At 46.5% G+C, this 26,049-nt stretch overlaps 1 protein-coding gene across 1 annotated transcript; it reads left to right on the forward strand.

Annotated features, from left to right (window-relative positions):
- The first annotated feature begins 16,305 nt into the window (after positions 1-16,305).
- LOC119949562 (serine protease inhibitor Kazal-type 1-like) lies at positions 16,306-23,183 on the forward strand. Its single transcript, XM_038771429.1, has 4 exons — positions 16,306-16,392; positions 17,644-17,675; positions 19,878-19,984; positions 23,059-23,183. Exons 1-4 carry the CDS (start codon positions 16,338-16,340, stop codon positions 23,102-23,104), a joined length of 240 nt encoding a protein of 79 aa, XP_038627357.1. The 5' UTR covers positions 16,306-16,337; the 3' UTR covers positions 23,105-23,183.
- The last annotated feature ends 2,866 nt before the right edge of the window (positions 23,184-26,049 follow it).

Genomic DNA, 26,049 nt, shown 5'->3' on the forward strand with positions numbered 1-26,049 from the left:
TCTCTAGATGTTGCCAACTAGTACTTCCCAAGTGCTTAGTACAGTGCTCTGCACACAGTAAGCGCTTAATAAATACGATTGATTGATTGATAGTAAGCGCTTAATAAATGTCATTATTCATTCATTCATTCATTCAATCATATTTATTGAGTGCTTACTGTGTGCTTGGACTAAGCGCTTGGGAAGTCCAAGTTGGCAACATCTAGAGACGGTCCCTACTCAACGGCTGGCTCACAGTCTAGGAGGGGGAGACAGACAACAAAACAAAACATATTAACAAAATAAAATAAATAGAATAAATACGTACAAATAAAATATATAAATACAGTCATTCATTCAATCGTATTTATTGAGCCCCTACTGTGTGCAGAGCACTGGACGTACAAATAAAATATATAAATACATTCATTCATTCAATCGTATTTATTGAGCCCCTACTGTGTGCAGAGCACTGGACTAAGCGCTTGGGAAGTACAAGTTGGCAACATTATAATTATTATTATTATCTTACCTCCTTCCCTTCCCCACAGCACCTGTATATATGTATATATGTTTGTACATATTTATTACTCTATTTATTTATTTATTTATTTTACTTGTGCATATCTATCCTATTTATTTTATTTTGTTAGTATGTTTGGTTTTGTTCTCTGTCTCCCCCTTTTAGACTGTGAGCCCACTGTTGGGTAGGGACTGTCTCTAGATGTTGCCAATTTGTACTTCCCAAGCGCTTAGTCCAGTGCTCTGCACATAGTAAGCGCTCAATAAATAGGATTGATGATATTAGGTCTCTGTGGGAAAACTTCCTCCAGGGCCCTGAGGGAAAACTTCTCTCTAGAGGTCTCAGGTCTCTGAGAGAAAATTTCCCTCAGGGGTCTCAGGAGCCGGGGGAGAGACCCAGGAGTTTCACACTTGGGGAGAGACAGCCGGGATTCTCCGAGAGGGGATCAAAGAGCCCGGGTGGCCTAACCCAGTCCTCATTAAGGCCTCTCTTTGCAAATGTCTCTCAGCTCCCAGCTAGTCGGAAATCTCCCCCTATCCCCCCATTCAAATGGACCCACAGAGAGCTCTAAGCGGGTTTCTAGGGGAGTCACATCAGAAGGCCAAGTCTTGCTTGGCCCCTTTGAAGTTTCTCTTTTTTCCTTGAGGGGAACATTTGGGAAGAACTCCTCTCTCCTCCGACCCCTCCTCACAACTCCCTCTTACCTCAGACTCATACTTAAGCCCACCCCCTACCTCCTCCCGGCTTTGGTCAGTTTTACTCCCCATTTTACAGATGATGTAACTGAGGCCCAGAGAAGTTGCCCTTAAAGAAAGAAAGAAAAAACCTTTCTCTCTTTCCCACTATCGATCTCTCTTTCTCTTTTGCCCACATTTTGTCTTCTGTCTTATGTGTTCATTTCTACCCCTCGTCCCCCTCTCCATCCCCCCATCTTACCTCCTTCCCTTCCCCACAGCACCTGTATATATGTATATATGTTTGTACATATTTATTACTCTATTTATTTTACTTGTACATATCTATTCTATTTATTTTATTTTGTTAGTATGTTTGGTTTTGTTCTCTGTCTCCCCCTTTTAGACTGTGAGCCCACTGTTGGGTAAGGACTGTCTCTATATGTTGCCAACTTGTACTTCCCAAGCACTTAGTACACTGCTCTGCACACAGTAAGCGCTCAATAAATACGATTGATGATGATGATGATGATGATTACTCTATTTATTTATTTAACTTGTACATATCTATTCTATTTATTTTATTTTGTTAATATGTTTGGTTTTGTTCTCTGTCTCCCCCTTTTAGACTGTGAGCCCACTGTTGGGTAGGGACTGTCTCTATATGTTGCCAACTTGTACTTCCCAAGCGCTTAGTACAGTGCTCTGCACACAGTAAGCGCTCAATAAATACGATTGATGATGATGATGATGATAATTACTCTATTTATTTATTTTACTTGTACATACCTATTCTATTTATTTTATTTTGTTAGTATGTTTGGTTTTGTTCTCTGTCTCCCCCTTTTAGACTGTGAGCCCACTGTTGGGTAGGGACTGTCTCTATATGTTGCCAACTTGTACTTCCCAAGCACTTAGTACAGTGCTGTGCACACAGTTAGTGCTCAATAAATACGATTGATTGATTGATTCTCGTGCTATAGCCCTCTTTCCCACCCTCCTTTGGCCCATCACTTCCACCTCTTCCCCCACCTAGTTACCCTCTATACCTTTATGATTGAACCTGTCCTGTCTCATTTTGATATTCCCTCCTTTCAGTCATCTCCTCCCCTTCGCCCAGAAACCTTTTTCCTTATAATAATAATAGCATTTATTAAGCACTTACTATGTGTAAAGCACTGTTCTAAGTGCTGCGGAGGTTACGAGGTGATCAGGTTGTCCCTCGGGGGGCTCACAGTCTTAATCCCCAGATGAGTTAACTGAGGCACAGAGAAGTGAAGTGACTTGCCCAAAATCACACAGCTGACAATTGGCGGAGCCGGGATTTGAACCCATGACCTCTGACTCCAAAGCCCGGGCTCTTTCCACTGACCCACGCTGCTTCTCTATTCTTCCTCCTCCCTCCTTCTCCTTCCTCTAGAGACTTGGCCTTGTACTTTGACAATATTGAAACCATCGAGATTGATCTTCATAAAATATTCCCTGCTCCTCTACAGTCCCTCCCTCTTCTTGCACCCTCTTTCAATTTTCCAGCTTTCCCAGCAGTATCAAGAGAAGGGATTTGCCTTCTAGACTGTGAGCCCGTTGTTGGATAAGGACCGTCTCTGTATGTTGCCGACTTGTACTTCCCAAGCGCTTAGTACAGTGCTCTGCACACAGTAAGCGCTCAATAAATACGATTGAATGAATGAATGAATGAATGGTCCAGAATCTACAGAGTCAGTCCAAGGCCTAGGTGCAGACAACAGCTCAGAGCTGGGAGTCAGGAGATAACAATAATAATAATGGCATTTATTAAGCGCTTACTATGTGCAAAGCACTGTTCTAAGCGCTGGGGGAGTTATAAGATGATCAGGTTGTCCCATGGGGGCTCACAGTTTTAATCCCCATTTTACAGATGAGGGAACTGAGGCACAGAGAAGTGAAGTGACTTGCCCAAAGTCACACAGCTGACAGTTGGAGGAGCCGGGATTTGAACCCACGACCTCTGACTCCAAAGCCTGGGCTCTTTCCACTAAGCCACGGTTCTAATCCCAGCTCTACAGTAGTGTGACCCTGGGTGAGTCACTTCACATCCCTGGTTCTCTGTAGCCTCTTCATCAAAATATAGTAATAATAATAATAATGGTTTTTGTTAAGCGCTTACTATGTGCAAAGCACTGTTCTAAGTGCTGGGGAGGTTACAAGGTGATCTGTCCCACGGGGGGCTCACAGTTTTTATCCCCATTTTTACAGATGAGGTAACCGAGGCACAGAGAAGCAAAGTGACTTGCCCAAAGTCACACAGCTGACAGTTGGCAGAGCCGGAATTTGAACCCATGACCTCTGACTCCAAAGCCCGTGCTCTTACCAATGAGCCACGCTGCTTCTCTCCCATGCGCTTAGAGCAGTGCTTTGCACATAGTAAGCGCTTAATAAATGCCATTATTATTCGAACCCAAACCACACTGCTTCTCCGAACTGTTTCTTCCCAAGTGCTTAGTACAGTGCTCCGCACATGATAAGCGTGGCTCAGTGGAAAGAGCCTGGGCTTTGGAGTCAGAGGTCATGGGTTCGAATCCCGACTCCACCACATGACTGCTGTGTGACCTTGGGCAAGTCACTTCTCTGAGCCTCAGTTCCCTCATCTGGAAAATGGGGGTTCAGATTGTGAGCCCCACATGGGGCAACTTGATGACCTTGTATCCCCCCCAGCGCTTAGAACAGTGATCTGCACATAGTAAACGCTTAACAAATGCCATTATTATTATTATTATTATTATTATTATTGTTATTATTATTATAAGCGCTCAACAGATACAGACAGGCTCCAGACTCCTGTTTATTTTGTTAGTATATTTGGTTTTGTTCTCCGTCTCCCCCTTTTAGACTGTGAGCCCACTGTTGGGTAGGGACTATCTCTTAGAACAGTGCTTTGCACGTAGTAGGCGCTTAATAAATACCATTATTAGTAGTAGTATTAGTAGTAGTAGTAGTAAACCAATGGTTTCCAGTAGGGAATATGCAGTTGAGTTTGGGTCTCATTTTTAGGAAATAACATTTAATTGAACAGACTGTTGAGGGGATTGAGTAGAAATATTTAGACGTGAGCCCACTGTTGGGTAGGGACCGTCTCCATATGTTGCCAACTTGTACTTCCCAAGCGCTTAGTCCAGTGCTCTGCACACAGTAAGCGCTCAATAAATACGATTGATTGATTGATTGATCCTGTGGGAAAGATGTCTAGGTGTCCACCCCACCCCACCCAGGTAATCAGCTTTGCTTTCCCTCAGGGTGGTCTCTCCCGGCTTCGGCTCCAAGTTTATTAGCAAGCCCTAAGGGCTACTTAGCGCCCTGGGACACCAGTCCAGGCCGGCTTCCTCAAAGGGATTGGGAAGGTGGATGGGATGGGAATGGAATGAAACTTTAAATGGCTCTTCATTGATCAGCAGCTCCTCCTCCCAACCCCACGCCCTGCTGAGATGCCAGGGAAAGGGGGGCAATTCAATCCCACTAATGGGTGCCCTTCTCCGGGGTCAGGGACAGTGCAGTCTCCTGGGATTCTCCCATCCTTCCAGGGAATAAAACTCCCCCTTCCCTCTCCCTCCCGCAGCTCCCTCCTCAACAGGGTGAGGAAGATTTGTTTTTCCAATCAATCCGTGGTATGATCACTGGTATGTTTGGTTCTGTTCTCTGTCTCCCCCTTTTAGACTGTGAGCCCACTGTTGGGTAGGGACTGTCTCTGTGTGTTGCCAATTTGTACTTCCCAAGCGCTTAGTACAGTGCTCTGCACATAGTAAGCGCTCAATAAATACAATTGATTGATTGATTGATTAGACTGTGCTCTTAGGAGATGCAATATAACTGAGGTGGTAGACCCGTCCCCTGCCCACAACAAGCTTGCAGTCTAGAGGAGCAGCGTGGCTCAGTGGAAATAATAATAATAATAATAATAATGGCATTTATTAAGCACTTACTATGTGCAAAGCACTGTTCTAAGCGGTGTGTTCTAAGCACTGGGGAGGGTTACAAGGTGATCAGGTTGGCCCACGTGGGGCTCACGGTCTTCACCCCCATTTTACAGATGAGGGAACTGAGGCTCAGAGAAGTTAAGTGGCTTGCCCTAGGTCACCCAGCGGACACGTGGCGGAGCCGGGATTCGAACCCGGGGCTTTGGAGTCAGAGGTCATGGGTTCAAATTCCAGCTCCGCCGCTTGTCAGCTGGGTGACTTTGGGCAAGTCACTTCTCTGGGCTTTAGTTACCTCATCTGTAAAATGGGGGTGAAGACTGTGAGCCCCCCATGAGACAACCTGATCACCTCGTAACCTCCCCAGAGCTTAAAACAGTGCTTTGCACATAGTAAGCGCTTAATAAATGCCATCATCATTATTATGGGTTCAAATCCCAACTCCGCCACTTGTCAGCTGTGTGACTTTGGGCAAATCACTTCACTTCTCTGGGCCTCAGTTACCTCATCTGTAAAATGGGGATTAAGACTGTGAGCCCCCTGTGGGACAACCTGATCACCTTGTAACCTCCCCAGCGCTTAGAACAGTGCTTTGCACATAATAAACGCTTGGTAAACGCCATTATTATTATTATAGAGGGAGTTTCCAGTCTAGTTTCTGGCCATGGAAAGGTGTCTGTGTGTCCCACATGGGGCCCACAGTCTTTGGAGGGACCCCCATTTTACAGATGAGGAAACTGAGGCCAGAAAAGTACTTGCTCAAAGTCACCCAGTCGACAAGCAATGGAGTTGGGGGTTGAGCAACAGCACCATATAATGGATAGAGCACAGGCCCGGGAGCCAGAAGGTCGTGGGTTCTAATCCTGACTCTGCCACCTGTCTGCTGTGTGCCCTTGGGCAAGTCACTTCTCTTAAATGTGCCTCGGTTACTTCTCTTCTCTGTGCCTCGGTTAACTCATCTGTAAAATGGGAATTGAGACTGCGAGCCCCATGTGGGACAGGGACTGTGTCCAACCCGATTTGCTTGTATCCACCCCGGCGCTCAGTATAGTGCCTGGCACATAGTAAGAGCTTAAGAAATACCATTATTATTAGACTCTCCCAAGTGCTTTGTACAGGGACTCTGCACAAAGTAAGCACTCAGTAAATAATAATAATAATGATGGTATTTGTTAAGCGCTTACTATGTGCAAAGCACTGTTCTAAGCGCTGGGGAGGTTACAAGGGGATCAGGTTGCCCCATGGGGGGCTCACAGTTTTAATCCCCATTTTACAGATGAGGCAACTGAGGCCCAGAGAAGTGAAGTGACTTGCCCAAAGTCACACAACTGACAAGTGGCAGAACCGGGATTAGAACCCATGACCTCTGACTCCCAAGCCCGGGCTCTTTCCACTGAGCCACGCTGCTTCCCCCTGGTACATTGAAAGCGCTTAACAAATACCACAATTTCCATTATTAGTGCTGTGGTCTGCCCACGATAAGTGCTCAAAGCAGTCATTCATTCAACTCTGTTTACTGAACACTTACTGTGGTCATGGGTTCAAATCCCGGCTCCGCCCCTTGTCAGCTGCGTGGCCTTGGGCAAGTCACTTCACTTCTCTGGGCCTCAGTTCCCTCATCTGTAAAACGGGGATTAAGACTGTGAGCCCCCCGTGGGACAACCTGATCTCCTTGTATCCCCCCAGCGCTTAGAACAGTGCTTTGCACATAGTAAGCGCTTAACAAATACCATCATTATTATTAGTGTGGGCAAAACGCTGTACTAAATACTTGGGAGAGTACAATATAACAATAAGCAGACACATTCCCTGCCCATGTGCGATCGATTGATTGATTGACCGGGGCAGGGAGTCACGGGATTCCCATTTGGCTCATCCCATGCTCCCTCTGGGATTCATTCAATCATATTTATTGAGCGCTTACTAAGCACTGTACTAAGCGCTCGGGAAGTCCAAGTTGGCAACACATAGAGACGGACCCCTTCCTTCCTCTCCCCCTCGTCCCCCCTCCATCCCCCGCATCTTACCTCCTTCCCTTCCCCACAGCACCTGTATATATGTTTGTACATATTTATTACTCTATTTATTTATTTATTTTATTTGTACCTATCTATTCTATTTATTTTATTTTTTTAGTATGTTTGGTTTTGTTCTCTGTCTCCCCCTTCTAGACTGTGAGCCCAGTGTTGGGTAGGGACTGTCTCTAGATGTTGCCAGCTTGTACTTCCCAAGTGCTTAGTGCAGTGCTCTGCACACAGTAAGCGCTCAATAAATACGATTGATTGATTGATTGATTGACCCTACCCAACAGCGGGCTCACAGTCTAGAAGGGGGAGACAGACGACAACTGGGGTGGGCCTGGCAATTTCCCAGAGGCCGGCCTGAGGAGAGAGGATTTGGGGGAGACTTCCAGGGTGGGGCTCGGACCCCCTTAGGGGGAAAGGCTGGAGAAAGTCCAGGTTTGATCATGGGGGGAGATAGAACCGACCACTTGGCCTCACCAAAGGACAAGTTGGTATCCAGGGGGGCCGAATCCCAGGCTTCACACCTCTCTGCCAGCCAGATAAGGCGCCGGGGGAATCTGGGTACATTCCAGAGGGACCCGGGCCTTCTCCCAGATCCCAGCCTGGAATGCCTTCCCTCCCTCATATCCCACAGACAATCCCTCTCTACCCCTTCAAAGCCTTACCTATTCTATTTATTTTATTTTGTTAGTATGTTTGGTTTTGTCTCCCCCTTTTAGACTGTGAGCCCACTGTTGCGTAGGGACTGTCTCTATATGTTGCCAATTTGTACTTCCCAAGCGCTTAGTACAGTGCTCTGCACACAGTAAGCACTCAATAAATACGATTGATGATGATGATGATGATGACACATCTCCTCCAAGAGGCCTTCCCCAACTAAGTCCTCTTTTCATTCATTCATTCATTCATTCATTCATTCATTCATGCATTCAATCGTATTTATTGAGCGCTTACTGTGTGCAGAACACTGGACTAAGCACTTGGGAAGTACAAGTTGGCAACATAGAGAGACGGTCCCTACCCAACAGTGGGCTCTCCTCTCCTCCCTCTCCCTTTCTCCCTTCATTCATCCCCCTCTCCCAGACTCACAGCATTTACGTCCATCTCTGACATTTATTTATTTATATTCATTCAGTCGTATTTATTGAGCGCTTACTGTGTGCAGAGCACTGGACTAAGCGCTTGGGAAGTACAAGTTGGCAACATATGGAGACGGTCCCTACCCAACAGTGGGCTCTCCTCTCCTCCCTCTCCCTTTCTCCCTTCATTCATCCCCCTCTCCCAGACTCACAGCATTTACGTCCATCTCTGACATTTATTTATTTATATTCATTCAGTCGTATTTATTGAGCGCTTACTGTGTGCAGAGCACTGGACTAAGCGCTTGGGAAGTACAAGTTGGCAACATATGGAGACGGTCCCTACCCAACAGTGGGCTCTCCTCTCCTCCCTCTCCCTTTCTCCCTTCATTCATCCCCCTCTCCCAGACTCACAGCATTTACGTCCATCTCTGACATTTATTTATTTATATTCATTCAATCGTATTTATTGAGCGCTTACTGTGTGCAGAGCACTGGACTAAGCGCTTGGGAAGTCCAAGTTGGCAACATATGGAGACGGTCCCAACTCAACAACAGGCTCTTTATATTCATTCAATCGTATTTATTGAGCGCTTACTGTGTGCAGAGCACTGGACTAAGCGCTTGGGAAGTCCAAGTTGGCAACATATATGAATTTATATGAATGTTCATATATGAACATTTATATGAATGTCGTCTCCCCTTCTAGACTGTAAACTCATTGTGGTCAGGGAATGTGTCTGTTTATCAATCAATCAGTCGTATTTATTGAGCGCTTACTGTGTGCAGAGCACTGGACTAAGCGCTTGGGAAGTACAGGCTGGCAACATATATGAATTTATATGAATGTTCATATATGAACATTTATATGAATGTCGTCTCCCCTTCTAGACTGTAAACTCATTGTCCGCAGGGAATGTGTCTGTTTATCATTCAGTCAATCAATCAATCGTATTTATTGAGCACTTACTGTGTGCAGAGCACTGTACTAAGCACTTGGGAAGTACAAGTTGGCAACATATAGAGACTGTCCCTACCCAACAGTGGGCTCACAGTCTAGAAGGGGGAGACAGAGAACAAAAACAAAACATATTAACAAAATAAAATAAATAAAATAGATATGTACAAGTGAAATAAATTTATTGCTCTATTGTCCTCTCCCAAGGGCTTAGTACAGTGCTGTGCACACAGTAAGAGCTCAATGATGATGATGGCATTTATTAAGTGCTTACTATGTGCAAAGCACCGTTCTAAGCACTGGAGAGGTTACAAGGTGATCAGGTTGTCCCACGGGGGGGGGGGGGGGGGCAGGGCGGGGCGCTTACAGTCTTAATCCCCCCATTTTCCAGATGAGATAACTGAGGCCCAGAGAAGTGAAGTGGCTTGCCCAAAGTCACCCAGCTGACAATTGGCGGAGCCGGGATTTGGTCCCATGACCTCTGACTCCAAAGCCCGGGCTCTTCCCACTGAGCCACGCTGCTTCTCAATAAATGTGACTGAATCAATTAACGAAACTGTTGGGTAGGGACTGTCTCTATATGTTGCCAACTTGTACTTCCCAAGCGCTTAGTACAGTGCTCTGCACGCAGTAAGCGCTCATTAAATACGATTGATTGATTGATTGATTGATTAATGGATGAGTGAATGAACAGAGCAGACCTGGGGTGGGGTGGGGGGGAGCAGGGGGAGGTGGGGAGTGTCTGCAGACCTCTGTGACCGCCCCCCCAAAAAAACCCCTTTGGTTGCCAGACTTTCACCCCACTTGTCTACTGTCATTCATTCATTCATTCGTATTTATTGAGCTCTCACTGTGTGGAATGCACTGTACTAAGCGCTTGGGAGAGTACAAAAGAGCAATAAGTGTTCCCTGCCCACAATGGATTTACAGGCTACACTCAATGGGGCTTCTATCTTTCCCCAAGGGCCTAATCCTTAATGATCTTGGGTGGTTCCATCTTAGCTACCTTATCTTATCTGTTCTATTAGGTATCTTATTATTATTATCTTACTATAAATATTATATTATCTTATTATTTTATTAGGTATCAGGTATCTTATCTGCTTATCTGTTCTATTAGGCGCATCTAATATAGCAGTAATAATTGGGAAGGAGTGTGGCTCAATAATAATAATGATGGCATTTATTAAGCGGTTACTATGTGCAAAGCACTGTTCTAAGCGCTGGGGTAGATGCAAGGCAATCAAGTTGTCCCACGTGGGCTCACAGACTTAATCCCCATTTTCCAGATGAGGGAACTGAGGCCCAGAGAAGTTAAGTGATTTGCCCAAAGTAATGATGACATTTATTAAGCGCTTACTATGTGCAAAGCACTGTTCTAAGCACTGGGGAGGTTACAAGGAGATCAGGTTGTCCCACATGGGGCTCCCAGTCTTCAGCCCCATTTTACAGATGAGGGAACTGAGGCACAGAGAAGTTAAGTGACTTGCCCAAAGTCACACAGCTGATAAGTGGTGGAGCTGGGATTTGAACCCACGACCTCTGACTCCAAAGCCCGGACTCTTTCCACTGAGCCACGCTGCTTCACCCAGCTGCCAAGTGGCGGAGCGGGATTTGAACCCACAACCTCGGACTCCAAAGCCTGGGCTCTTTCCATTGAGCTACGTTTGGAGCCAGAGGCCATGGGTTCAAATCCCGGCTCCGCCAACTGTCAGCCGTGTGACTTTGGGCAAGTCACTTCACTTCTCTGGGCCTCAGTGACCTCATCTGTAAAAAGAGGATTAAAGCTGTGAGCCCCCCGTGGGACAACCTGATCACCTTGTAACCTCCCCAGCACTTAGAACAGTGCTTTGCACATAGTAAGCGCTTAATAAATACCATCATCATTATTATTATTATTCTCTGGGCCTCAGTGGCCTCATCTGTAAAAAGGGGATTAAAGCTGTGAGCCCCCCGTGGGACAAGCTGATCACCTTGTAACCTCCCCAGCGCTTAGAACAGTGCTTTGCACATAGTAAGTACTTAATAAATACCATCATCATCATTATTATAATTATTCTCTGGGCCTCAGTGGCCTCATCTGTAAAAAGGGGATTAAAGCTGTGAGCCCCCCGTGGGACAACCTGATCACCTTGTCACCTCCCCAGCGCTTAGAACAGTGCTTTGCACATAGTAAGTACTTAATAAATACCATCATCATCATTATTATAATTATTCTCTGGGCCTCAGTGGCCTCATCTGTAAAAAGGGGATTAAAGCTGTGAGCCCCCCGTGGGACAACCTGATCACCTTGTAACCTCCCCGGCACTTAGAACAGTGCTTTGCACATAGTAAGCGCTTAATAAATGCCATCATCATTATTATTATTATTCTCTGGGCCTCAGTGGCCTCATCTGTAAAATGGGGATTAAAACTGTGAGGCCCCCGGGGGACAACCTGATCATCAGCGCTTAGAGCAGTGCTTGGCAGATAGTAAACGCTTAACAAATGCCATTATTATTATTATTGTTATTATTATAATGTCAAAGCTTCTCTTTTTCCAGGGACTTTCAGAGCAAAGGCTCCTTGCCCTCATCCAAACTCCTCTGGCACCTCCTTCTGGTCACCGAGGATTTTTTTTAAAATGGTATTTGCTATGCGTTTACTATGTACCAGGCACTGTACTAAACGCTGGAATAGATAGAGAAGCAGCGTGGCTCAGTGGAAAGAGCACGGGCTTTGGAGTGATTTCCATTTGGGAGGACCAGGTCCAAAGAAACTCCAACCATTCAGTGGTATTTACTGAGCACCTATAATTTGCAGGATGCCGGACTGAATACTTGGATTTTTTTTAAAATGGTATTTGCTAAGCATTTACTATGTACCGGGCACTGTACTAAACGCTGGAATAGATAGAGAAGCAGCGTGGCTCAGTGGAAAGAGCACGGGCTTTGGAGTGATTTCCATTTGGGAGGACCAGGTCCAAAGAAAATCCAGCCATTCAGTGGTATTGACTGAGCACCTATAGTTTGCAGGATGCCGGGCTGAATACTTGGATTTTTAAAAATGTATTTGCTAAGCGTTTACCATGTACCAGGCACTGTACTAAGTGCTGGAATAGATAGAGAAGCAGCGTGGCTCAGTGGAAAGAGCACGGGCTTTGGAGTGATTTCCTTTTGGGAGGATCAGGTCCAAAGAAAATCCAGCCATTCAGTGGTATTTACTGAGCACCTATAGTTTGCAGGATGCCGGGCTGAATGCTTGGATTGTTTTTTTAATGGTATTTGCTAAGCGTTTACTATGTACCGGGCACTGTACCAAGTGCTGGAATAGATAGAGAAGCAGCATGGCTCAGTGGAAAGAACACAGTGATTTCCATTTGGGAGGACCAGGTCCAAAGAAAATCCAGCCATTCAGTGGTATTGACTGAGCACCTATAGTTTGCAGGATGCCGGGCTGAATACTTGGATTTTTAAAAATGTATTTGCTAAGCGTTTACCATGTACCAGGCACTGTACTAAGTGCTGGAATAGATAGAGAAGCAGCGTGGCTCAGTGGAAAGAGCACGGGCTTTGGAGTGATTTCCGTTTGGGAGGACCAGGTCCAAAGAAAATCCAGCCATTCAGTGGTATTTACTGAGCACCTATAGTTTGCAGGATGCCGGACTGAATACTTGGATTATTTTTAATGGTATTTACTAAGTGTTTACCATGTACCAGGCACTGTACTAGGTGCTGGAATAGATAGAGAAGCAGCGTGGCTCAGTGGAAAGAGCACAGGCTTTGGAGTGATTTCCGTTTGGGAGGATCAGGTCCAAAGAAAATCCAGCCATTCAGTGGTATTGACTGAGCACCTATAGTTTGCAGGATGCCGGGCTGAATACTTGGATTTTTAAAAATGTATTTGCTAAGCGTTTACCATGTACCAGGCACTGTACTAAGTGCTGGAATAGATAGAGAAGCAGCGTGGCTCAGTGGAAAGAGCACGGGCTTTGGAGCGATTTCCGTTTGGGAGGACCAGGTCCAAAGAAAATCCAGCCATTCAGTGGTATTTACTGAGCACCTATAGTTTGCAGGATGCCGGGCTGAATACTTGGATTTTTTTAACCACCTACCAGGCACTGTACTAAGTGCTGGAATAGAGAAGCAGCGTGGCTCAGTGGAAAGAGCACGGGCTTTGGAGTGATTTCCGTTTGGGAGGACCAGGTCCAAAGAAAATCCAGCCATTCAGTGGTATTGACTGAGCACCTATAGTTTGCAGGATGCCGGACTGAATACTTGGATTGTTTTTTTAATGGTATTTGCTAAGCGTTTCCTATGTACCGGGCACTGTACCAAGTGCTGGGGTAGATAGAGAAGCAGCGTGGCTCAGTGGAAAGAGCCCGGGCTTTGGAGTCGGAGGTCATGGGCTCAAATCCCGGCTCCGCTACTTGTCAGCTGTGTGACTTCGGGCAAGTCACTTCACTTCTCTGGGCCTCAGTTCCCTCACCTGTAAAATGGGGATGAAGACTGTGAGCCCCCCATGGGACAACCTGATCACCTTGTAACCTCCCCAGCGCTTAGAACAGTGCTTTGCACATAGTAAGTGCTTAATAAATGCCATTATTATTAAATGCCATTATACAAGTTAATCAGGTTGGCCATTGTCCACGTCCCACATGGGAATCACCACTTAATCTCCATTCTACAGATGAAGGAGTTGAGGCACGGGGAAGTTAAGGGACTTGCCCAAGGTCACGTAGCAGAGAAGTAGTAGAGTGGGGACCCTCTGACCTCCACGTCTATATCACTTCTCAGCGTGAGCGGGGGCCGGGGGCTGAGAAAGTCAACAGGTGTGCGATCTAACACACAAAACCGACATTTCCCAGTTTCCCCCTCCCACCTGTCCCACGCTCCTTGCCAGGTAGGAGAGTGAGCCACTGTTCAAATCAGGCTCTGCCTCCTTCCTGTTGAGTGACCTTGGGTGAGTCGTGTGGCCTAGAGGAAAGAATCCTGCCCTGGGATCCAGAGGGCCTGGGTTCTAATCCTTTCTCCGCCGCTGGTCTGTTGGGTGACCTGAGCCAAGTCATTTCTCTGCGCCTCAGTTCCCTCATCTGCAAAATGGGGTTCAGTACTTGCCTCCCTCGTCCCCCTCTCCATCCCCCCATCTTACCTCCTTCCCTTCCCCACAGCACCTGTATAGATGTGTATATGTTTGTACATATTTATTACTCTATTTATTTATTTATTTTACCTGTATATATCTATTCTATTTATTTTATTTTGTTAGTATGTTTGGTTTTGTTCTCTGTCCCCCCCTTTTAGACTGTGAGCCCACTGTTGGGTAGGGACTGTCTCTATATGTTGCCAACTTGGACTTCCTAAGCGCTTAGTACAGTGCTCTGCACACAGTAAGCGCTCAATAAATACGATTGATCGATTGTATTCATTCATTCATCCATTCATTCAATCGTATTTATTGAGCGCTTACTGTGTGCAGAGCACTGTACTAAGCTCTTGGGAAGGACAAGTTGGCAACATATAGAGACGGTCCCTACCCAACAGTTCATTCATTTCCTTCAATCGTATTTATTGAGCACTTACTGTGTGCAGAGCACTGTACTAAGCGCTTGGGAAGTACAAGTTGGCAACATATAGAGACGGACCCTACCCAACAGTTCATTCATTTCCTTCAATCGTATTTATTGAGCGCTTACTGTGTGCAGAGCACTGTACTAAGCGCTTGGAAAGTACAAGTTGGCAACACACGGAGACAGTCCCTACCCAAAAGTTGTATCTACCCCAGAGCTCAGTATAGTGCTTGGCACATAGCAAGCACTTAACAAATACCACAATTATTACTATTAAATCACTTATCCTCTCGGCGCCTCATTTTCCTCCTCTGTAAAAATAAGGATGAGATCTTTTCTCCCACTCCCCTAAACTGTGAGCCCCATTTCATTCATTCATTCAATCATATTTATTGAGCACTTACTGTGTGCAGAGCAATGTACTAAGCGCTTGGAAAGTACAAGTTGGCAACATATAGAGACGGTCCCTACCCAACAGTGGGCTCACAGTCTAGAAGTCCAGTCCATTTGGGACAAGGACTCCATCTCCCGCTGTTGCGTAGGGACCGTCTCTATACGTTGCCAACTTGTACTTCCCAATCGCTTAGTACAGTGCTCTGCACACAGTAAGTGCTCAATAAATACGATTGAATGAATGAATGAATTGATCTAATCTGATTATCTTATTTCCACCCCAGTGCTTAGCATATAATAAGAGCTTATGAAATACCACAGTTATTTTATTACTATTAGGCACGATTTCCTAAATACAGATCCAATCTTCAACAAAAGCTTGGAATGCTGGATCTTAGTGTGCTCGGTTGTGAGCTTCCTGAGGGACAGGGACTGTGTCTAATTCCCCCTGAATATTCTCTTCAGTCGATCCGACAGGGATATTTATTGAGCGCTGACGATGTACTAAGCACTTGGGAGAATCCAGTACAACAGAATTAGCAGACACGTTCCCTGCCCATCATGAGCTTACGGTCTAGAGGTGCTGTTGTGCTCAGTACAGTGCTCTGCACACAGTAAGCATTGAATAAATAGCATTACTATCTGTTGGGAGTCCGGTAAGGTAGAGGAAATTCCCTACCATTTGGACTCAGTATCAGTTATTAATCGTGGCCTTGGATGTTTTCTCCAGCCTTGTCTTATCACCAGCCCGGTTCTAATGTTTGCTTTTCTCCTCTCTCCCCTTTCCCTGGCCAGTGGACTCCTTGTTAATTCGAGGCCTGGAGAATGGACTCCTTGTTAATTCGAGGAAAGAACCTCCCTACCATCTGAACTCAGTATCGGTTATTAATCGTGGCCTTTGGATGTTTTCTCCAGCCTTGTCTTATCAGGATCTCTGGCCCGGTTCTAATGTTTGCTTTTCTCCTCTCTCCCCTTTCCCTGAAAAATGGACTTCCTTTGTTAATTCGAGGAAAGAGGAAGGAGCGCTGAACAGCTTCTCTTGATTAATTCATAAGGAAAAATGTTAGATTGAATCACCTGAGGCTTGTTTGCCATTCAGTGGGTGGTGCCCGGCTGGTCCCACCCTATATATGGGTGCATAGGGCAGGTGTTTATGGCGATAAATCAGTAAATTTGCAGGGTTGGACTCTCGCGAGTTAGAAGATTGCAGTCATGAGGATCACAGGTGTCTTCCTGCTGCTGTTAGCAGCTTTTCTCTGCTTCTCAGGTGAGTTCGGTAGCTCTCTCTCCCTGGCTCTCTAATTTTTCTTTTTTAAGGGTATTTGTAAGGGCACTGTGCTATTCTGTGCGGGGAGTGTGTCTACCGACTCTGTTATCAAGTACTTAGTACAGTGCTCAGCTCACAGAAAATGCTCAATAAGGGAAGCAGTGTCCCCTAATGAATAGAGCCCTTAATCCCCATTTGACAGATGAGGTAACTGAGGCACAGAGAGGTTAAGTGACTTGCCCAAAGTCACACACCTGATAAATGGCGGAGCCGGGATTTGAACCCACAACCTCTGACTCCCAAGCCGGGGCTATTTCCACTGAGCCACGCTGCTTGTACCTATCCTAGTGCTTAGTACAGTGCCTGGCACACTAACAAACACCCTAAAATACCCTGAAGCACTAGGGTAGATCCAAGCTATTCAGGTCGGACACAGTCCCTATCCTACATGGAGCTCCCAGTCTTTACCCCATTTTACAGATGAGGGAACTGAGGCCTAGTGAAGTGACTCACCCAAGGTCATGCAGCAGATGGGCGGTGGAGCTGGGATTAGATCAATCAATCATTTATTGAGCGCTTACTGTGTGCAGAGCACTGTACTAAGCGCTTGGGAAGTACAAGTTGGCAACATCTAGAGACAGTCCCTACCCAACAGTGGGCTCACAGTCTAAAAGGGGGAGACAGAGAACAAAACCAAACATACTAACAAAATAAAATAAATAGAATAGATATGTTCAAGTAAAATAAATAAATAAATACGGTAATAAATATGTACAAACATATATACATATATACAGGTGCTGTGGGGAAGGGAAGGAGGTAAGATGGGGGGATGGAGAGGGGGAGAGGAAGGAAGGGGCTCAGTCTGGGAAGGCCTCCTGGAGGAGGTGAGCTCTCAGTAGGGCCTTGAAGGGAGGAAGAGAGCTAACTTGGCGGAAGATTAGATAAAATCTGTTCCATGTCCCCACATGGGGCAGGGGCTGTGTCCAACCCGATTTGCTTGTATTCACTCCAGCACTGAATGCCTTGCAAATAGTAAGTGCTTAACAAATACCATCATCATCCTAAGTGCTCTGTGTAGGTTTTGGGGGCGGGGGGGGGGGGATCCCTGTGGGATGAGAACAAACTTGGGCTGGAGGGAAGCTGTCAGCCCAGGTAATGCCAAGTTCCCATGAGGTTCCTGGGATTTTAGCTCCCCTGGTGAGGCCCGACAGGGATAATTCCATCTACTTTTTCATCTCTTTCTTTCAGACCTTGCCGGAGCCCAGGGAAAGGGGAGAGAGGTAAGCGGCATGTGGGGAGGGGTGATTCCGGGTACTGGGGGCGTCTCCCCATCTTCCGACCCTCCGCTTTTTGCCTCTGGGCCTGCTGGCAGCATCCACATCAATCAATCAATCAATCGTATTTATTGAGCGCTTACTGTGTGCAGAGCACTGTACTTAGTGCTTGGGAAGTACAAGTTGGCAACATATAGGGACTGTCCCTACCCAACAGTGCGCTCACAGTCTAAAAGGGGGAGACAGAGAACAAAACCAAACATACTAACAAAATAAAATAAATAGAATAGATATGTACAAGCAAAATAAATAAATAAATATGTACAAACGTATATACATATATACAGGAGATGCAGGATAATCAGGTCAGACATGATCCTCTCTTCCTCCCTTCAAGGCCCTACTGAGAGCTCACCTCCTCCAGGAGGCCTTCCCAAACTGAGCCCCCTCCTTCCTCTCCCCCTCACGCCCTCTCCATCCTCTCCGTCTTACCTCCTTCCCCTCCCCACAGCACCTGTATATATGTATATATGTTTGTACATATTTATTACTCTATTTTACTTGTACATACCTATTCTATTTATTTTATTTTGTTAATGTGTTTGGTTTTGTTCTCTGTCTCCCCCTTCTAGACTGTGAGCCCACTGTTTGGTAGGGACTGTCTCTAGATGTTGCCAACTTGTACTTCCCAAGCTCTTAGTCCAGTGCTTTGCACACAGTAAGCGCTCAATAAATACGATTGATCCCTATCAATCAATCAATCATATTGAGCGCTTACTGTGTGCAGAGCACTGTACTAAGTGCTTGGGAAGTACAAGCTGGCAACATATAGAGACAGTCCCTACCCAACAGTGGGCTCAGGGAGAGAAAACTTATCTGGACTCCCCATTTTACAATTGTAATTACAAGGCCCAGAGGAGCAAAATGACTGGTCCAAAGTCACACAAGAGGCAGGGGGCAGAGCCAGGGTTAGAGCACAGGTGTTTTGACCCCTCGGCCTATGCTCTTTCCATCAGGCCTCACTGCTTCACTGGTAGTTGTTCCTGCCAGAGCTAAAGTGTTGACTGGAACTACTGGGGAGGGGCCTTGTTCATCGTTCATCATCATCATCATCAATCGTATTTATTGAGCGCTTACTGTGTGCAGAGCACTGTACTAAGCGCTTGGGAAGTCCAAGTTGGCAACATCTAGAGACAGTCCCTACCCACCAGTGGGCTCACAGTCTAAAAGGGGGAGACAGAGAACAAAACCAAACACACTAACAAAATAAAATAAATAGATATGTACAAGTAAAATAAATAAATAAATCATCATCATCATCAATCGTATTTATTGAGCGCTTACTATGTGCAGTGCACTGTACTAAGCGCTTGGGAAGTACAAATTGGCAATATATAGAGACAGTCCCTACCCACCAGTGGGCTCACAGTCTAAAAGGGGGAGACAGAGAACAAAACCAAACATACTAACAAAATAAAATAAATAGATATGTACAAGTAAAATAAATAAATCATCATCATCATCAATCGTATTTATTGAGCGCTTACTATGTGCAGTGCACTGTACTAAGCGCTTGGGAAGTACAAATTGGCAACATATAGAGACAGTCCCTACCCACCAGTGGGCTCACAGTCTAAAAGGGGGTGACAGAGAACAAAACCAAACATACTAACAAAATAAAATAAATAGAATAGATATGTACAAGTAAAATAAATAGAGTAACAAATATGTACAAACATATATACATATATACAGGTGCTGTGGGGAAGGGAAGGAGGTAAGATGAGGGGGATGGAGAGGGGGACGAGCGGGAGAGGAAGGAAGGGGCTCAGTCTGGGAAGGCCTCCTGGAGTAGGTGAGCTCTCAGTAGGGCCTTGGCTCGGGGGGTCGCATAACGTTCCCACCGTGGCTGCTCCTGAAGGCTCCTGAGACTTGTGGTCCCCTCTCTCCGCCTCCTCCAAATCCAATCTGGGGTGCCCAACCCCACCACCCCAGTGGTCCGCCAGAGTCCCGCTTGGTTTCCAACGATGCTGCGGGCTGGAGGAGATGGCCCAGGAAGAGGGTCACCCTTAGACTCTTCACCCTGGAGGGAGGGAACATTCCCGTCTGAGCCGTCGTAGGCCGGAAAGATCTAGGGATTCTGAGAGGAAACTCAAGGTGAACTGATATGCGTCCTCTCCCAAACCGTCCTGTGCTGTTATCTTGCAGCCTAACTGTCAAACCCCATTGGCAAAGTGCACCAAGATCTATGAACCTGTGTGTGGGTCGGATGGAGAGACTTATGCCAACGAATGCCTGCTCTGTGAGGCAAACAAGTGAGTATTCATTCATTCAATCGTATTTATTGAGCGCTTACTGTGTGCACAGCACTGTACTAAGCGCTTGGGGAGAACAACATAACAATAAACAGACACACTTCCTGGCCACGGTGATCTTATAATCTATTCATTCAGTCAGTCGTATTTATTGAGCGCTTACTGTGTGCACAGCACTGTACTAAGCACTTGGGGAGAACAACATAACAATAAACAGACACACTTCCTGGCCACGGTGATCTTATAATCCATTCATTCAATCGTATTTATTGAGCACTTACTGTGTGCAGAGCACTGTACTAAGCGCTTGGGAAGTCCAAGTTGGAAACATCTAGAGACGGTCCCTACCCAACAGCGGGCTCACAGTCTAGAAGGGGGAGACAGACAACAAAAAAAACATATTAACAAAATAAAAATCTACCAGGGTAGGACCTACTCACTGTCCCCAGTGACTTCCAAACAGATCCCTGAAAAGCCATTCCTTTGGGGCTTTTTAAATGGTATTTAAGCGCTTATTATGTGTCAGGCACTTTAGTAAGCACTGGGATAGATACAAGTTAATCAGGTTGGTCATAGTCTGTGTCCCCCGTGGGACTCAGTCTTCATCCCCATTTTCAGGTAAGGTGACTGGGGCACAGACGTGAAGTGACTTGCTCAAGGTCACCCAGCAGACAAGTGGCAGAGCTGGGATTAGAACCCAGGTCATCATCATCAATCGTATTTATTGAGCGCTTACTATGTGCAGAGCACTGTACTAAGCGCTTGGGAAGTACAAATTGGCAACATATAGAAACAGTCCCTACCCAACAGTGGGCTCACAGTCTAAAAGGGGGAGACAGAGAACAAACCAAACATACTAACAAAATAAAATAAATAGAATAGATATGTACAAATCAAATAAATAAATAATAAATAAATAAATAGGTCCTTCTGATTACCAGGCCCGGGCGGGCTCTAGCCACTAGGCCACATGTCAATCAATCATTGTCAATACACCAGTGGCCACAAAGACCCTTCACTGTAGCCTAACGATTTGGGTCCCCTGGGAGTGTGGATGTTGCCACACTGGGCGCCCCAGTAATCACAAGTCAAGAGTAAGTGTAGGCCGAGGGAAAGCCCGGGTTGAAGGGGATGTCAGCACCATATCAAGCCAGGGATCAAACCCGATCCCTGTCCCACACGAGGCTCACAATCTAAGGTAGGGAGATCAGCTCTCTTGCCCCCATTTCACGGATGAGGACAAGGAAGTTCAGAGCCGGGATTAGAGCCCAGGTCTCCTAACTTCCCAGCCCTGAGTTCTTTCCTCCGGGCCATACCGAAAGTGGAGGGCAACTCGCACATCCCAGAATCGCGGTCTTCCCCTGCTGCTGTGTCACCCTGGGCAAGTCGCTTAATTTATCTGGGCCTCCATTTCCCCCTCCTGTAAAATGGGGATTCAATAACTGTAGTTGCTCCCACTGAGCCCCACACAGGGTGGGGACTCTGACCTGATTATCTCGTGCCTATCCCAGCTCTTATAGCAGTGCAGGGTACATAGTAAGCGCTTTATTTCCTTCCCAATTCCCTGCCCAGCCTGGATCACCACCAAAAGTAGAAACCTCCCTTGTCCAGTTTGAGTGGAGAGGAAGGTCACGGGAGCAAAGGAGAAGGGGCCAGTTCTGGACCCACCCCGTGATCCGGGGGGAGGAGGGATGCTGACCTCACTGTGTGCGCTCCATGTCGTAAGCGCTCAATAAATACTACTGATTGATTCCAAACCCATCTGGCCACCGTCTCACGACCTTCGTGTCCCCTTAGTGACGTCTCAAGGGAGAGAGAGCAACTGTTCCTGAGCCTTGGGACACAGCTGGCAGGGAGATGGGGATGAGGGTGGCACGAGATCGGAGCTTGGGGGCCCGGGAGGATGGGCGGCATGGCAGTCTGGCGTTGAATGGTTGGGTGGCGCTGGCAGCCGAGGTGCCTAGGCTGAGGGTTGGCTGTTGGGGAGGGGGGTTGTGGCTGGTGGAGGGCCTCCTGGAGGAGGAGGTTGGGGGGAAGAAGTTGGCGGGGGGATTTCCAGGGGTCCTCCAGGAGGAGGGGGGACTTCTGGCCAGCCTCCTGGAAGAGGTGGCAGGGGGGGTATTTCCGATGGGCATCCTGGAAGAGGAGGTGAGACTATCAGGGGGCTTTGAAGACGGGAGACCTGAGGTCTGACAGATTTGAGAAGCCGCGTGGCTCAGCGTAAAGAGCCTGGGATTTGGAGTCCGAGGTCATGGGTTCAAATCCCGGCTCCGCTAATTGTCAGCTGGGTGACTTTGGGCAAGTCACTTCACTTCTGGACTGTGAGCCCACTCTTCTAGACTGTGAGCCCACTGTTGGGTAGGGACTGTCTCTATATGTTGCCAACTTGTACGTCCCAAGCGCTTAGTACAGTGCTCTGCACACAGTAAGTGCTCAATAAATACGATTGAAGGTGGCCGTGGTTATTGCGTGCTTATTGTGTGGGGGGCACTGTACTAAGCACTTGGGAGTGTCCATTAAAATAGTAGACACATTCCCTGCCCACAGTGAGCTTGGACAAAGTAAGCACTTAACGAATTCCACCAAACCCTGATGGAATAAGAGGCTGAGAGACTTTAGCTGATCAGTGACAGCATCCCGAGGGATACAGACATCGTCATCATCAATCGTATTTATTGAGCGCTTACTGTGTGCAGAGCACTATACTAAGCGCTTGGGAAGTACAAGTTGGCAACCTATAGAGACAGTCCCTACCCAATAGTGGGCTCACAGTCTAAAAGGGGGAGACAGAGAACAAAACCAAACATACTAACAAAATAAAATAAATAGAATAGATATGTACAAGTAAAATAAATAGAGTAATAAATATGTACAAACATATATACAGACAGATAGCTTATGTCCAGACTTTGGCCTCAGCGGGAATAATTCTGTCAGCGGATGTCAGGAAACAGGAATGAACGAAGCCTCATCCCTGTATCCCCTCCTCTGGCCCGCGGGTGCCGGTGGGATTTTAAATCGAGTCGCCCACGGCTGTTTTCCGGGGACTCAGAGCTTCGAAACGTCTCTTCCAGGTCCAGGAAGGAGCACGTCCTCGTTCGGAAATCCGGGAAGTGCTGAAGACCCCAGTGGAGGATCGGGGGTGGCGGAGAGAAGCCCGGCGCCTTCCGAGTCCTAACTCAACCCGCCTGGTGGTTTAATAAAGGCAGGGGCACGGCCCAGGCTTGTGTGGGTGTTTCGTGGGGGCTGGAGAGAGGGGCTTTGCCAAGGTAAGGCCGCGGAAGATCCCTCACCTGCCCATCCCGGCTGAGGGAACTGCCAGGGAAGAGCCGGGAGAGGTGGAAGTTGGCCTAATGGGTAGAGAATCTCCCTCAGGACCTCTCCCTGGAGCCTGGCTCTCTCAGGCAATAAGTGGTGGCAGGTAATCAATCTATCGGTGGTATTTACTGAGTACTGATTGTTTGCAGGGCACTGTACTGAGCGCTCGGAGGGTACAATAGATTTGATAGCCACTCTTCCTGCCCTCCAGCAACATACAGTCTACTGAGTACAGAGCACTGGAATGAAAGCTTGGAAGAGGGTAATACAAGTCAGTAGATACAAATCACTGCCTTCAAGGAGCTTAGCCTGATAATAATAGTAATGATGGCATTTGTTAAGCGCTTACTATGTGCAAAGCACTGTTCTACCTCTAACTCCCAAGCCTTTGCTCTTTCCACTGAGCCACGCTGTTTCTACTGTGTGCTTCAGAGTAGGCACACTGGACTGAGCTTGGGGGAGTATACTATTCATTGTCGTATTTATTCGTTCAATCGTATTATTGGGAGTTTAGTCTACTGTGCAGGACTAAGGGCTTGGGAGTATGATATTCACCCAGCGCTTAGAACAGTGCTTTGCACATAGTAAGCACTTAACAAATACCATTATTATTATTATTATTATTAGTCAGTTGTATTTATTCAATCGTATCGAGTGCTTACTGCTTGCAAAGCACTGTACTAAGCACTTGGGAGAGTACAATATAACAGACACATTCCCTGCCCACAACAAGCTTAGGCAAATATTCATTCATTCATTCAATTGTATTTATTGAGTGCTTACTGTGTGCAGAGTGTTGTACTAAGCACTTGGGAGAGGACAATATAACAGACACATTCCCTGCCCACAACAAGCTTAGACAGATATTCATTCATTTATTCAATCGTATTTATTGAGCGCTTACTATGTGCCGAGTGTTGTACTAAGCGCTTGGGAGAGTACAATATAACAGACACATTCCCTGCCCACAACAAGCTTAGACAGATATTCATTCATTCATTCAATCGTATTTATTGAGTGCTTACTGTGTGCAGAGTGTTGTACTAAGCGCTTAGAAAGTACAATTAGCAACAGATAAAGACAATCCCTACCAATAATGGGCTCACAGTCTAGAACGGGAGACAGGCAACAAAACAATAACATCAAAATAGATAAATAGAATTATAGATATATAATAATAATAATGATGGCGTTTCTTAAGCGCTTACTATGTGCAAAGCGCTGTTCTAAGCGCCGGGGAGGTTACAAGGTGATCAGGTTGTCCCACGGGGGCTCGCAGTCTTCATCCTCATTTTACAGATGAGGGAACTGAGGCACAGAGAGGTTAAGTGACTGGCCCAAAGTCACACAGCTGACAAGTGGCGGAGCTGGAATTTGAACCCATGACCTCTGACTCCAAAGCCCGGGCTGTTTCCACTGAGCCCCGCTGCTTCTCTTAAGATATACATCAACGGTATACACATCATTGATAAAATAAATAGAATCATAAATATGTACAAATATACACAAGTGCTGTGGGGCGGAGAAGGGGGTAGAGCAGAGGGGGGGAATAGAGAATTAGGGGATATTAATATAAATTACACAATAAAGGTGGTAGATAAGATCACTGCCCTCTGGGCACTTAGTCTACTGTGTGCAGAGCACTGTACTAAGCTCTCAGAAGAGTATAATGTTAGAATTTTATCCATTAGGCAGCACTGCTTCTCACCAGATCTTTACGTGGTTAAGAGGTTCAGGGAGCAGGTGGGAGGCTGCCTCGGAGAGGGGTTGGGAAAACAGGTATCCTGCACATCCAGTTCCCCTCTTCTCCTGCCGATTGAGTGTGTTGTGAGCGTGTCCCTCCTGGTCCGAGTTTTTGGGGGTCTTAGGATCAAAAGAAATACTTCAGGGTGGGGGACGATAACCAGAGGGAATCTGTTCCCCCAGGAAGCTGGGAAGTAGGTGATCCCAGCTGCCAGAAGGAGTTGAGCTAGAAGCATTTATTCATTCAATCATATTTATTGAGCACTTACTGTGTGCAGAGCACTGAACTAAGCGCTTGGGAAGTACGAGTCGGCAGCATATAGAGTCCCTACCCAACAGCGGGCTCACAGTCTAGAAGGGGGAGACAGACAACAGGGGTGGAGGGAGTGGGGGTGATGGGGGTGGGAGGAGGAGCAAAGGAAAAGGGGGGCTCAGTTTGGGAAGACTTTCATCCATTCATTCATTCATTCAATCGTATTTATTGAGCGCTTACTGTGTGCAGAGCACTGTACTAAGCGCTGGGGAGGTTACAAGGTAATCAGGTTGTCCCACAGGGGGCTCACAGTCAATCCCCATTTTCCAGATGAGGTAACCAAGGCACAGAGAAGTGAAGTGACTTGCCCAAAGTCACACAGCTGACAGTTGGCAGAGCCGGGACTTGAACCCATGACCTCTGACTCCAAAGCCCAGGCTCTTTCCACTGAGCCACGCTGCTTCTCTGGGAATCGGCGGAATAAATCTGCGGAACTATTTCTTTCCTTCTTGAAATCTGTTTACTTTGAGTGTGATCACTTCCCTCTTGGAAAGCTTAGGCTCTGGCTAGAATCAATCAATCAATCAATTGTATTTATTGAGCGCTTACTGTGTGCAGAGCACTGTACTAAGCGCTTGGGAAGTACAAGTTGGCAACATATATAATGTTCTATTATTAGAATAATGATTATTATTAGTAGGAGGGCGGCCACTACTATTACTACCACCACTTGCTCCTATTTCACTCCCCC

This window comes from Tachyglossus aculeatus, chromosome X2 (genome assembly GCF_015852505.1).
Source record: "Tachyglossus aculeatus isolate mTacAcu1 chromosome X2, mTacAcu1.pri, whole genome shotgun sequence".
Taxonomy (NCBI): domain Eukaryota; kingdom Metazoa; phylum Chordata; class Mammalia; order Monotremata; family Tachyglossidae; genus Tachyglossus; species Tachyglossus aculeatus.